We start from the raw sequence: 15,103 nt of genomic DNA, 5'->3' as shown, positions 1-15,103 counted from the left end.
ATCCAACATAGACATTTGTCTAGGTGGGTGGGTAGAACTGGGTATTGCTCTTGATTTGGGGGGGGGGGGCTTCCATGTCACAGCTGGCCAATGCCTACTGTGCTGAAAGGTGTCTCATCAATAACAAGGCTAAAATCTGTCTATGTAGTGTGGTCCAATGGATAGTACACCCACCTTTGATGCTACAGAGTGGGGTTCAAATCCCACTGTAGCAGCTAGTTAGCATACACATCTTAACTAAGTAAGCTGGCTAGAGTAATGGAGAGAGTTTGCTTTGGAGAACAGACCCATCCAGAGGCAGACTGACAGTGAGCTGTGCCCCCAGGGATATAGGCCCCTCGGCACCTACCAAAAAGGAAGAAACTAGATAGAAGCCAGGGGAAAGTGGGCCCCCTACTGCCATGGACCCTTGGGCACTGCTCTATTGTCTCAATGGTGAGTTTCCCCATGGAGGATGTATGTTTGGGAAATCCCAGACTGTTTACTGTGTCTCCGGGTATGGAAGGTGTGGGAGCTGTCCTTTGAGAGGTATCCAAGAGTGGTCAGGGAGAGAGGGGTAGGACAGGTTGGCTCTATCCAAAACCAAGGGAGATGTGTAGATTTCAAAAACCTTTATTGAAGAACATTCAAATGACTCGACACAGCTGACGTGTTTCAGTGCATAAAGCGCCTGCATCAGGAGTCTACAAGCTATTAAGATATATATAATATACAAATCTTTATTACCCAGCTCCAGTGGCGTACCAAGGGGGGGGGGCGGTGGGGGCGGTCCGCCCGGGTGCACGTCGGCTCTTCGTTTTCATGCTCCCTTTGCCCCGGAACAGGCTACTTCCTGGTCCGGGGCAGAGGGAGCATGAAAACGAATTGCCGGCAGGCGCGCGGCACCCCCCCCCAGCGGCGTGCACCCGGGGAGGGGTTTCTTTCGCCGGGGGATCGGGGGTTCTTTCGCCGGTGGGGGGGCGCTGCACCCGAGGGGGGCGGGGCGCATCGGCGATCCGCCCCGGGTGTCAGCCCCCCTAGGAACGCCACTGCCCAGCTCCAAATGCTCCTTCTCAATAACCTTTCATAATCCTTAAAGGGTACTGAGTATTGGATCCATCAGATAACAATGTCACCACCATTCAGGCTATATATATGAGCCAGGCATTTTCTTATTTATAGTTTCAGTTCTTTTATTATGCTTGTATATTATATATGTCTTAATATCTTGCAGACTCCTGATGCAGGCACTTTATGGGCCGAAACACAGCAGCTGTGTCGAATCATTTGAATGTTCTTCAATAAAGGTTTTTGAAATCTACACGTTTCCCTTGGTGATAGAGCCAACCTGTCCTACCCCTCTCTCCCTGATCTGACTACTTTTGTAGGAATCACTGCACCGCCATAGCTTGTGGATTTTTGCTCCAGAGGTCTCCAAGAGAACAGTCTGTGGTCAGGTGTGCCATACTGAAGTCTTGTGGTTGTATGAATGTGAGGGTGAATGGGAGAGGGAGTTGGTGTTGTTGGCATGTGATAGATGTCTTACAGTATGATTTTGCCAGGACATCAGATACTGGCAATCTTATCCTCTGACCTGAACATGCTGAGCTCTAAAAACATCTTCAGATGACACAGTAGATCACTTAGTAGATGAGGTAGTGTAGAGGTTAGAACAGTTGGCTTGTCATGCTTGAAAACAGAACAGTGATGCACCTGGGCCACTAATCTGTGTACCCTGTATCACGTGGTTACTGTAACGGTACTACTGGGAGGCTCTGGGCCCATAGTTACACACATAAGAATAGCCATACTGGGTCAGATCAGTGGTCCATCTAGCTCAGTATCCTGCTTCCAACAGTGGCTAATCCAGGTCACAAGTACCTGGCAGAAATCCAGATCTGCCAAGGTAACCCATTCCTGGAGGGAGACTTTTTGGCCACTCCTGGATTTCTCCAAACCTCTGCCTGGTATATTATGGGACCTGCAGCACTGATTGTAATGGATAGAATCCTGGACTACAAATACTACACTGCTTTGGGATGGAAGTGTAACACCAGAACTGGTCAAAACATCTCCCTCCTGGAATGGGTAACTTGCCAGCTCTGTCTCCCCCACAATTATATGCCTGTTTCTAAAGTAGGAATTTCTGTGCTCCAAAGGATGAGGACATGTGGTCGAGAAAGCAAAGTCCAATATTCACCCTCAGGGCCGCTTTTACCAATGGGCAAAAGGGGCAGCTGCCCTGAGCCCCTGCATTAAGGGGATCCATCTGCCCACTGTTAAATTTTGCCCTGAGTTTTGCCCTGAGTCTGCTCTCTCTCTATCTCTTCTTCACCTCTTCTCCTCCCTCACTCCCCTCCTACAGATCCTGCATTGCTGCCTTACTCTCTCCCTTCCTTCCTTCCCCTTCTCTGCAGTTTTCCCATTACCAGCACCAGCAGTGATTAGAACAGGCTGCTTCCGGCTAGCATTGGAGCTTGGTCCTGCCCATTCTGATGCAATTTCCTGTTCCCACGTAGGTGGGACTGTGCAGAGAGAAAGCACTGATGCAAGGGAAGCATTCTGTTCTAATTGCTGTTGCCGGTAATGGAAGAGAGTTAGGGAAGACCATGGGGAGGAGGAAGAGAGAGGGCATGGCAGTGATGCAGGATCCACATGGGGAGCAGTGGGGGGGGGGGGGGGAGAGACCAAATTGAAGGAGTAGGAGAAATGCTCAGACTATGGGGAGAAGGCAGGGGATAGATAGTGACTGATATTGACTTTGGCGGAGGGGGGCGGGTCCAATGCTGGAAAAGAGGGAGGGAAGGAAGGAAGGAAGGAAGGAAGGAAGGAAGGAAGGAAGGGAGGGAGTCCAATACTAGAAAAGAGGGAGGGAGGGAGGGGTCCAATGCTGGAAAAAAGGGAGAAAGGGGGTCCAATGCTGGAAAAGAGGGAGATGGGGGTTACTGAGAGGACAGATGCTGAATATGGGGGGAGGATAAAGATAGGGACATAGAGGGGAGATGCTGGACTGGATGGCTGGGGATGCAGAGGGAGATGAATGGTGAACATGGAGAGAAAAGAAATGTCAAATGGACATGAAAAAACCCCCCTGAGAAATGCAGAAAACAGACACTTGGACCAAAGCGGATGGGAAACTAAAATGCTCAGACAACAAAGGTATACAAGGTATTTTATTTTGAGTGTATTAATTAGAATATCCTGCTTATAATCGAAAGAGAAAAACGCCTATATTTCGACCCAAATCGGGAGATGGGTGTTTTTCTCGCAAAGGCGCCCAAATCGGTATAATCGAAAGCCGATTTTGGGCGTTTCCAACTGCACTCCGTCGCGGAAATGAATAAAGTTGACGGGGGCGTGTCGGAGGCTTGGTGGAGGCAGAACTGGGGCGTGGTTATCAGCCGAGGAGAGATGGGCATCTTTAGCTGATAATTGAAAAAAAAGGCGTTTTTACCGCGATTTTGGGTCACTTTTTTTGGACCCTTTTTTTTCACGAACAAGTCCCAAAAAAGTGCCCCAACTGACCAGATGACCACTGGAGGGAATCGGGGATGATCTCCCAGGACTCCCCCAGTGGTCACTAACCCCCTCCCACCAAAAAAACCCCACTTTAAAAACTTTTTTTCCAGCCTTTATGCCAGCCTCACATTCCGTACCCACCTCCATGACAGCAGAATGTGTTCGATCCTGTCACAGCCTTTCCCAGGGTCAGATGTGGCTCTCAGGTGCACTACAGGGTCACATCAGCATTGCATTGTGGTGGGTGTAGGGTATTGGGCTCCGTGATTTCATTAGCTTGTGTTACAGTCTCACGATGTTGGTAGTTGGTAGGCTCTTCTCCCATGGTGCTTTCCCCCCTGCCTACTGGGTCAGAGTGTGCCCTGTTGTGTTTCCTGTTGTAGTCCATGCGGTAGTGGCCATTTTTGTAAGCCAGTTTTAGTTCCCTTTCCTGTGTTAGCCACGTTAGAGAACTTAGTTCTTACCTTGAATGTGGCTGAAAGAGGGCATTGTACAGCATTCTGCTAGCTCTGACCTACTGCGAATCTCAGTACCAGGGAGACTCGTTGCCAGTGGGGCACAACCTCTGATCTGCAGTTAACTGTGAGTAAACGCGGTTATTCCAATAAAGGATGTTTTCGGAGAGATTAGTCTTCAGGTGTAAACTGGTGTGCCAATGTTATACAGCAGTAACAAGTCCTAGAGGCCTGCGTGTATGCAGGTCCCTGGAGCACCTTTAGTGGGTACCGCAGTGCACTTCAGCCAGGTGGCCCCAGGCCCATCCCTCCTACCTGTAATACTTGTGCTGGTAAATGGGAGGCCTCCAAAACCCACTGTACCCACATGTAGGTGCCCCCTTCACCCCTAAGAGCTATGGTAGTGTTGTACATTTGTGGGTAGTGGGTTTTGGGGGAGGGGGTTGGGGGCTCAGCACCCGTGGTAAGGGAGCTATGCATGTGGGAGCTGTTTCTGAAGTCCACCGCACTGACCTCTAGGGTGCCCAGTTGGTGTCCTGGCATATCAGGGGGGCGAGTGTACTACGAATCGTGGCCCCTCCCACGACCAAATGGCTCTGATTTGGACATTTTTGAGCTGGGTGTTTTTTTTTCCATTATCGCTAAAAAACACAAACGCCCAGCTAAAAAACGTCCATTTTTTCAAAAATACGGTCTGTCCCGCCTCTTCACATACCCGTTTTCGGACATAGACGCCCATGGAGATAGGCGTTCGAGTTTGATTATGCCCCTCCACGTCAGCTTTGGTAAACGTACATCTCTGATGTCTTGCATTTTAGTTTTTGTTTCTCTGTTTGCTGTATGCAAGGACTGACTTCTTGAGGGTCCATTTCAGTCTTCTCAAATCTATATTACTAATCTGTGGTCCTTTGTTTCCTATTTGTTGAGGGGTCTGTTTGAGGTTTGTGCATTTGACCAAGTATGGTATTCTGCTAGCCTCTAGTTTCTGTGTAGAGATTTGTAGCAATCCTGTTTGTTCTGTTTTTTTTCCACTAGATAGTATGTTGGTGTTGTAATGCCCGGTGTATTATTTACAGTGTTTACTGCTGGGGAATTCTGTGCTACTGTGCAATACAGGATTTGCGTAGAATTCTGTGCAGTCTGCTGTTGAGGTGCAGTGTGGCACAGATGCTCTACTTTCAGTTGCCTCCCTGCACACACACCATTCCAGCACAGCAAGAGAAGGAACTGCATAACTGCACATTGGGCTGCATCTGCCTTCTCCACCACCTTGGCCCCCAGTGATTCCTTTAAGCTGCACAGCTGTACAGAGGCCCACGTGGCTCAGTTGGTCCCATGAAGACAGCGGAGGATGAAATAGCCTGCTGTGCAGGTCTTGCTGCGCTGGAGTGATTGCGCAGGGAGGGAGGTGTGTGGAAAAAAGGTGGATGGAGTCCGAGGGTAGGCCTGATATAAGGTGGATGAGGTGCGTGTGTCTGTGTGTGTTATGGAAAGGGGGAGGGCTGGAGAAAGGTGGATGGGGGATATGTGTGCCATGGGAGAGGTGAGGGCTGATAAAAAGGTGGATGGAGTATGTGTGCTGTGGGGATTGGGGATTGGGGTAGACAAAAGTAAGGTTGGAGTTTGCCTGGGAGTGGGGAAAGAGAGCTTGGGGGGTCAGCATAGAGAGGGTAGTGAAGTCTGAGGGATGGGGGGAGAGAACTCTAGAAAGCAGAGTGCTGCTAGAGAGTAGAAAACAAATGAACAAATACGGGATGAAGGGAGGGGGGGGGGGGGGGGGAGAAAAATTGGAGGTGTTCACCCTGCAGAAGTGGTTGAGAAAGCCAGGGACAACTTACCAGGGGGAGGGATACAAGCTAAAAGAGAAATGGAGAAGGTGGAACCTGAGGAGGGAAACTGCTGTGGTGGTAAAGGCTGTTTGTTGAAACACTGCCCGTGTTGGGCCTGGTTTATACTGGCATTTCCAACTGGAGAATTAAACTTTGATGTTTTAAAGGATACCTGGCTTCTGGATTTCTTGGAATTTTTCCTATTTGCCTATTTTGTAAAGGCTCATGGGTTTCTCTGTTGCCTTTATAAAATAAGATGAAAATAGGTTTCTTTTTGAAAACTTTTTTAGCCGTCTTCTTTTTTACATAAACTTTCTGTTATGAACTCAGGTCCTAAGTCAGCGTATGTACACTTACCCTGCACCATGTATGAGTAGGCCGATAAAGAAAATAATGGAAAAGTGATGAATATACCAAAATAGCTCATAGAAGGACTTTCTAATGAGCTCTGTGGATGATGTTATAATCAGAATTAAAACCAGAGTGATCATAAATCCAGTAACACCAGCTATAGTAACCAAAATTTCTTTAGTTGTATCCTGCAGAAAGAAACAAAGAAGGCTAAAAATGCACTATCAACCCGTGGATGGCTAGAAGAAAAGCTAAATCATGAAACAAGGTCAATTCCGTAACAGAGCTATGCTAAAATGATTTTACTCTCTTTATCGCTGAGTACTTGATTAATCTTATATAAAAATTCAAAAAAACATAATCTACTAAACTGCAGTTGTAGTTCAAATTGTACCGTCTGCTGTTCTGTTATTGTGTATTTCCTATTAAACATTCAAGTCTAATATAGGTATAAAATAAATACAAGCACATTATTCACTTCATATTGCATTAAACATATTACAGTAGTCTTCTATAAACCATAGGTCTTGGCAAATATTTTTTTAAAAGAAATGCTCAGATTTCAGTAGAAAAATATTTAGAAATATCATGAAGCAGTCCAATATTTTAGGAGCAAGGGGTAAATTCCTTTTGGGGGAAATTCTATAGTAAGGCACCTAATTGGAGCCACTTTCCATTACAGAATATTGGGGGTCTTTTATTAAAGTGTGCTAATGTCTTCAGCTTGTGCTAAAAAGCGGCTGATGCTAAACACTGAGATGCCCATTATGTTCCTATGGTTGTCTCAGTATTTAGCGCCTGCTGATTTTTAGCATGAGCTAAACGCACTAGTGCACCTTAGTAAAAAAAAAAACCCTTAGCTTTACAGTGCTAAAGTGTGTGAATATTTTAGCTGGTGTAAGTGCTCGCACCTAGATTGCTAAAAAATGCACATAAATAATTGCACTCTGTTATTCATGTGCATAAGTGTGCACTCACCTACACTCCTGCTCATGTGTATGCCCAAATTCAAACAACATGCCATTTCATTTATGTGCCATTTTTTTTAGAATAACAGAGCCACTGATGCTACATGTGATCTAACATGTTCTGGGAGACCACCAGCCAGTCACTTTTTCAGGATATTCCTAATGAATGACCGTAAAAATTATACTAACTTCTGAGCTCTAACTTCTTTAACGGTCACTCGTTTTAATATACCATTACCCTTGTAGTAACCACCAAACTAATATTATATATTTTTCTCTATATGCTTTTATTTTACGTGCATTTCTGAATCTTGTTAACACAATTATTTTCTCATGTCAATATCATGTACTATTTTTCCCCCACCATACAATCAAAAACATTCATTCATACATTCATACTTATGCATTCCATTAATATACAATCCTTCCATGATATAACACCTCTCAGGTTTTCAAGGTTACGCAATTACACTGTTTTCAATACCACATTACTAACAGTTTTTCACTAACAGCTTTTCAACTTGAATTTCAAAGTCCCGCAAAAGGTCAGCGGCACCTATTATGCTACTCCCCTTCTGTGCAATATAAAAACGTTCTTTTCTTCAGCCTTAGAATCGGTTTTTATTTTATATTGTTCTGTTGAAATGTCCATTACTGAATACCTTCAAACAATATTCTTGAATCCAACCTTTATGTGCAGACAAGATTGTAATACTCCCTTGACAGTCCTGTGTTGTGTAAATATCCTGGATAGTACTCCAACTTGCTGTCACCCTGTGAGAACCACAGTCATTTGGTATGGGTTTGACGGAGCAGAAAGCTGATACTATACCAAATGACTGTCCAGTCTCACAATGTATTTCACAATCATCATTTGCGGATTGCTTTCTCCAGAGACCGAAACCTGAAAGAGATCTTATGTCCAACTGATTGACATTCCAAATGCGGGACTTGTTCCTTCTGCAGTATATCAGTTGAATTCACGGAGTTTACTACTACTACTACTACTATTTAGCATTTCTATAGCGCTACAAGGCATACGCAGCACTGCACAAACATAGAAGAAAGACAGTCCCTGCTCAAAGAGCTTACAATCTAATAGACAAAAAATAAATAAAGTAAGCAAATCAAATCAATTAATGTGAACGGGAAGGAAGAGAGGAGGGTAGGTGGAGGCGAGTGGTTACAAGTGGTTACGAGTCAAAAGCAATGTTAAAGAGGTGGGCTTTCAGTCTAGATTTAAAGGTGGCCAAGGATGGGGCAAGATGTAAGGGCTCAGGAAGTTTATTCCAGGCGTAGGGTGCAGCGAGACAGAAGGCGCGAAGTCTGGAGTTGGCAGTAGTGGAGAAGGGAACAGATAAGAAGGATTTATCCATGGAGCGGAGTGTACGGGAAGGGGTGTAGAGAAGGACGAGTGTGGAGAGATACTGGGGAGCAGCAGAGTGAATACATTTATAGGTTAGTAGAAGAAGTTTGAACAGGATGCGAAAACGGATAGGGAGCCAGTGAAGGGTCTTGAGGAGAGGGGTAGTATGAGTAAAGCGACCCTGGCGGAAGATGAGACGGGCAGCAGAGTTTTGAACCGACTGGAGAGGGGAGAGGTGACTAAGTGGGAGGCCAGCAAGAAGCAGATTGCAGTAGTCTAAACGAGAGGTGACAAGGGTGTGGATTAGGGTTTTGGTAGAGTGCTCGGAAAGAAAGGGGCGGATTTTACGGATGTTGTAAAGAAAGAAACGACAGGTCTTGGCAATCTGCTGGATATGAGCAGAGAAGGAGAGAGAAGAGTCAAAGATGACCCCAAGGTTTCGAGCTGAGGAGACAGGGAGAATGAGAGAGCCATCAACAGAAATAGAAAATGGGGGGAGCGGGGAGGTGGGTTTGGGGGGGAAAATGAGAAGTTCGGTTTTGGTCATATTTAATTTCAGGTGGCGTTGAGACATCCAGGCAGCAATGTCAGACAAGCACGCTGAAACTTTGGTTTGGATGCAAGGTGAGATATCAGGGGTAGAAAGGTAGATTTGGGAGTCATCAGCATCGAGATGGTAGGAAAAGCCATGGGATGAGATTAATGAACCAAGGGAAGAAGTATAGATAGAAAAGAGGAGGGGACCAAGAACAGAACCCTGAGGTACGCCGACAGGCAGAGGGATAGAAGTAGAAGAGGATCCACCAGAGTGAACACTAAAGGTGCGGAGGGAGAGGTAGGAAGAGAACCAGGAAAGGACAGAGCCCTGGAATCCAAGTGAGGACAGGGTATCGAGAAGTATGCTGTGATCGACAGTGTCAAAAGCAGTGGAAAGATCAAGAAGAATGAGGATGGAATATTGACCTCTGGATTTAGCCAGTAATAGGTCATTGGAGACTTTAGTTTCGGTTGAGTGGAGAGGGTGAAAACCAGATTGTAATGGGTCAAGAATAGCATGTGAGGAGAGAAAATCAAGGCAGCGGCGGTGAACAGCACGCTCAAGTAATTTGGAGAGAAAAGGAAGGAGGGAGATAGGTCGGTAATTAGAGGGACAAGTAGGGTCAAGTGAAGGCTTCTTAAGGAGAGGTGTGACCACAGCATGTTTAAAGGCAGCAGGGACAGTTGCAGTGGAAAGTGAGAGGTTGAGAATGTGACAGATAAAAGGAATAAGAGCAGGAGAGATGGCATTAAGAAGGTGGGTGGGAATGGGATCAGAGGAACAGGTGGTACATTTTGAGGAAGAAAGGAGAAGTGTAGTTTCCTCAATAGTAACTTCAGGAAAGGAGGAAAGGGAATGAGGGGAAGGAGATAGAGGGGAACGGACTAGTGGAGGGAGAGCTGGTGAGGTAGAGAAAGCAAGGTTTATCTTTTGAACCTTGTTGTGAAAGAATTCAGCAAGGGTCTGAGGAGATAATGAAGGGGGAGTTGGGGGAGGGGGCACCTTGAGGAGAGAGTTCAATGTGGTGAAGAGAAGTCGAGGATTAGAGCCAAGAGAGTTGGTCAGTTGGATATAATAATCCTGTTTGGCACGTAAAAGAGTTTACCAACCCGGCTGATTGGAAAATGTATAAATTGAGGTTCAACACCACTTGTAAATCTGATCATGTCATTTATATCCTGCAGTGCCCATGTATGAAGTTTTATGTGGGCAAAACAGAACATACATTTTCCATTCATTTAAGTGAGCACAAATCATGTGTGACCAATAATAAATTTGGGGCTTCTTTGGTTTCTCACTGTAAGGATTTACATCACACATTTGAATCTTTTAAAGGCTGGATTATAGATTGTGTCCCTTCTAGTATTAGGGGTGGAAATTTGAAGAAACAACTATTACAACAGGAACAACGCTGAATTTTTAGATTAAACATGCTGGAACCTAATGGACTGAATTCTACATTATACTGGACAGCATTTCTATAATCAATCAGCTGGATTTGACGTCTTCAGGTCTGTTTGACATTTAGCATCCTTTTAAATAGCTGGCGCCATATTGGTTTTTGTGCTCGCTGGCTATCTCGTTATGTAGACTTCCCCGGCAGTATGTTTCAGTCATCTTAGTATGAGCACGCTTTAGTTTTGATTTTGTGGATTTTTCTGAGCACTTGTAAATTAACATATTTTTCTCATTTGCAGAACTGGGGCACAGTGAAGGTCTCCAGAGGAAGCTGGAGCGAAACGGGTCCATATCCTTTTGTGGTTTTCACAGTTTTTACAGTGAATCTGATCTGCGGATTTTTCACTTATCTCCTTAGTACACATTAGTAAGTATAATCCAAAATTGACTTGTCTGTAGGAATGGAGCTACCTACCAAGATTTGAACTTCCTGTCTTTGAAAGTTGACAGGCAAATGCTTTGTTTCTCCTTAGCTGGGTCGGAATGTTGGATTCAGAATTCACAAAACAGTAGGATTAATCATTCAGTGATACAGACAACAGAAAAACTAACCCTTAGGTCATTAACTCCCCCAAATCTGTTTCATTTGTAGTAAACAGGATATTGTAATACAAATGGAAAACTCACTGTTTTATAGTTTCTGATAGGGTTTAAGTAGCTTTCATTTGGGTTCCTTCCAATGCAGGAAAGCTTGCTCTGCAACTCTCCAGCTTCTTTTGATTGACCCAAATTATACCTTTCTATGTTGATCAAATGTGCAACAATGTGGATGACTGTAAAAAAAAAGAAAATTACAAGTTAAAATTATAGGCATTACACTGTGTATCAGTCTGCAGCATCTGTTCACACTACTTTATCTACCTATTCATCTGTGCTGTGAGGACTTCCAGAGCAGGACTTCATTGGTGAGTTATTTGCTGGGAAATTGCTTTTAAACTAGGGAAATTTAGACTTAAGAGTTAAATAGGTTATCTTAATGACTTTATTTTTAAGTTACTCTACTTATTTAGCAAAGGCAGTTTAAGGAATAAGGTTTTGTTTAGCATTTTAACTCCCCTGTTTACTAAAGCTTAGCTCAAGTTATCTGCAGCAGGGCCCATTTTATTCCTGTGGGCCCTGCTGTAGATAACTCGAGCGAAGCTTTAGTAAAGAACCCCCTAAGTCTCTATTACAGTTCCATAGGCTAGTAGTTAAGGGACTATTTTAGAGTTTACCATAGCATCAGTGTAGAGAACAGCTGATAGTCACAGGAAACCCCAGTTTAGAGTTTTAACTTAATTTCCGTAGTATAAAACCCGTTCCCCCATAGTTTTAAAACTTTAACATTCTGCCATAGCCTACAACACTAACAGATAGCCAGAAGGCACAGCAGGGCCTAGTTTATTCTTCCTTTCCCCCTACCCCTAACACAACTCTTTATTTATAGTCTTAATTTATAGTGAGTTATTCTAATTAGGATAACAAGAGAGGAGTCCTCTTACATTGTTTTAATTATATTTCATTACTTTCTGAGAAGCAAACACTAAAAAAAAATCACAGTATATACCATATACTGTAAAGGCTCTTTTATATTAGTCTGATATCTCTAGTACCCTAATAAGGTTTCAATTATTAAACAACTCAATATTACTAAGATGCAGACAGCAGTCCAGCAGCAAGAGGGGTGCTATCCAGTCTTTTGCAATGAGTGTCACATATATGATTATCTCTCAGTTAGTGAGAGGTTATATGTGTGTGCCCAATGCAAAGAGCTCCTAACTCTCAGAGAACGAGTCCGTTCTCTTGAGGCTACAGTAGCAGACTTAGAGGAACTGAGGGAGACAGAGAGGTAAAGAGACCTACAGGGACATTGTAGAGAAGTCCCGTCTGGCAGCCCCTGTGCTGCCTTGGAGGAGGAAAGTCTCCTAAAAGAAGAACATCACCCTAGTGAAGTAAGAAGTAGTCCTGCAGCCAGGATCTGCCCACCAGGGGATGCAATATTCTCTCACACCGAGGATATGTCTCCAAGAACTTCTGCCCAGGTGGGAATGGTTAGGACAGCTGTTTTAGTTGGTGATTGAATCATTAGGCATGTAGCTAGCTGGGTGGCTGGTGAATGTGAGGCAGTGGCATTCCTAGGGGGGGGGGCGGTGGGTGCAGTCCGCCCCAGGTGCACGCCGCTAGGAGGGGGTGCCGCGCGCCTGTTCGCTACATTCATTCTGTGCTCCCTCTGCCCCGGAACAGGTTACTTCCTGTTCCGGGGCAGAGGGAGCATGGAAACGAATGAAGCAGACAGGCGCACGGCACCCCCCACAGCGGCGTGCACCCGAGGGGGGGGGGGGTTTCCTTTGCCGGGGGGGTGTCCTTTCGCCAGGGGGAGGGTCGCGCTGCCCCCGGGGGGGGGGGCGGGGCGCATCGGCGATCCGCCCCGGGTGTCAGCCCCCCTAGGAACACCACTGATGTGAGGATTTCCCGGTCCCTTGTCTGCCTGGTGCGAAGGTGGCGGACTTCATGTGTCACCTAGATAGGATTTTAGATTATGCTGGGGAGAAGCTGGCTGTCTTAGTACATATGGGTATCAATGACATAGGAAAATATGGGAGGGAGGTTCTGGGAACCAAATTTAGGGCCCTGTTTACTAAGCCATGCTAGAGGCGTGTTAGTGCTTTTAGCATGTGCAAACCATTAGCATGCGCTAACTGTGTAGGTGCCCACAATAAGTGTAGGCGCCCACAATATTCCTATGGGCGCCTACATAGCGCGTTCTAATTTTGAGCACGCACTAAAAATGCTAGTGCACCTTAGTAAATAGAGCCCTTAGGCTCTTAGGTATTTATTTATGACATTTGTACCCTGGGTTCATTGTGGCTTACATCAAACTTTTAAAGCAAATTATAATAAGAGAACTGCAGCGAAAATACAAAACAATAATAGGTAAAAAACATCCAAACAGTAAGTTGACTCATTTTGAAATAACAAATTAAATAAAAGAATAACAATCACCAACATAAGTACATAAGTAATGCCACACTGGGAAAAGACCAAGGGTCCATTGAGCCCAGCATCCTGGCCAAGGCCAAGGGCACCTGGCGAGCTTCCCAAACGTACAAACATTCTATACATGTTATTCCTGGAATTGTGGATTTTTCCCAAGTGCATTTAGTAGTGGTTTATGGACTTGTCCTTTAGGAAACCGTCTAGCCCCGTTTTAAACTCTGCTAAGCTAACCGCCTTCACCATGTTCTCCGGCAACGAATTCCAGAGTTTAATTATGCGTTGGGTGAAGAAAGATTTTCTCCGATTTGTTTTAAATTTACTACACTGTAGTTTCATCGCATGCACCCTAGTCCTAGTATTTTTGGAAACTGTGAACAGACACTTCACATCCACCTGTTCCACTCCACTCATTATTTTATATACCTACTACTACTATTTAGCATTTTTATAGCGCTACAAGGCGTATGCAGCGCTGCACATATACCTCTATCATGTCTCCCCTCAGCCGTCTCTTCTCCAAGCTGAAAAGCCCTAGCCTCCTTAGTCTTTCTTCATAGGGAAGTCATCTCATCCCTGCTATCATTTTTGTCGCCCTTCGCTGCACCTTTTCCAATTCACTAAATTGCAATTTCACTTTCAGCAATTTACAAAATTTCAAGTAGTCGGTAACATATTTGAGTGACTTTGGTAAGGAATTCCATTTCCTGGTAGCTTGGTATATGAAGCTTGCACCATGAATAGACCTGTAACAAAGATTTTTACAATACAACATGCAAAATGGAGGAGAAGATAGTCTTTCGACGTCGGATGAGCATTAAGAAAGGTAGTTCCAACAAGTATTGCCTATAGTCAGGTAAAAGACCAAATACAATTTGATAAAAAAAGTACATATAGTTTAAAGGTAACTCTTGCATTTATTGGAAGCCAATGCAATTTGATTGAAAGAAGAGCTGACTTGATGAATTGAGGGGCTTTACATATAAGATGAGCCACAGTATTCTGAGCTGTTTGAGACTTTTAGGCCTGAGTAAACAGCATTACAGTAATCAAATTTGGATAGCGCTAAAGACTGAACTAAAGAGCGAAAAAGCGAGTTAGAAAAGAAAGACCTCAGTCTTTTCAATCTCCACAGAGAATTAAAGACACTAGAAATCATCACAGAAACCTGAGTTTCAAATGATAGGTATTGGTTGATAGTTATTCTTAACATTTTCATGGTGGTAGAAAAAGGGTAGGATACATTATCAATGGTGAAGTTTTTATTAGTCATTGGGTGTGCAGAATTGGTTAGGATTAGGAACTTGGTTTTATCCTCATTCAGTTCTAATTTAAAATTGGCAGTCCAAGTTTCCATCAGATCCAAGCTGGACTTAATAGAAAGCTGAAGTCCAGATCTTCCAAGGTAGCATTTTCAGAAATGCTCCCTATTTCACCTGCAGAACCCAAAATTAAAAAGCATAAAATTAAATTATTTAAACTGAATACTCACATAATTTAATGTTATGCTTTTTAATTTTGATGTTTATTAATTTCAAGTTTTATATTATGTTGTTTTAAATTATTGTTTATTATGAAAGTTTTTATGTATGTTTTTATTTTTTACCCCTGATGCAGGCTAAGGGCGAAACGTGGCCACATTGGGTAACTTTTAATAAACCACTTCT

General features: G+C 44.2%; 1 protein-coding gene across 1 annotated transcript in view; it reads right to left on the bottom strand.

Annotated features, from left to right (window-relative positions):
- NOX3 (NADPH oxidase 3) overlaps positions 1-15,103 on the bottom strand; it is a 109,788-nt gene that overhangs the window by 59,021 nt on the left and 35,664 nt on the right. Inside the window, exons 5-6 of the mRNA XM_030195489.1 lie at positions 11,091-11,236; positions 6,140-6,321 (exon numbers count right to left, since the gene is read on the bottom strand). Coding sequence (XP_030051349.1) covers positions 6,140-6,321; positions 11,091-11,236 — 328 coding nt within the window. The remainder of the gene's footprint in view (positions 1-6,139; positions 6,322-11,090; positions 11,237-15,103) is intronic.

This window comes from Microcaecilia unicolor, chromosome 3, assembly GCF_901765095.1.
Source record: "Microcaecilia unicolor chromosome 3, aMicUni1.1, whole genome shotgun sequence".
Taxonomy (NCBI): Eukaryota; Metazoa; Chordata; class Amphibia; order Gymnophiona; family Siphonopidae; genus Microcaecilia; species Microcaecilia unicolor.
The sequence above is the reverse complement of the archived record's forward strand: the minus strand, read 5'-3'. Positions and strand labels throughout refer to the sequence as shown.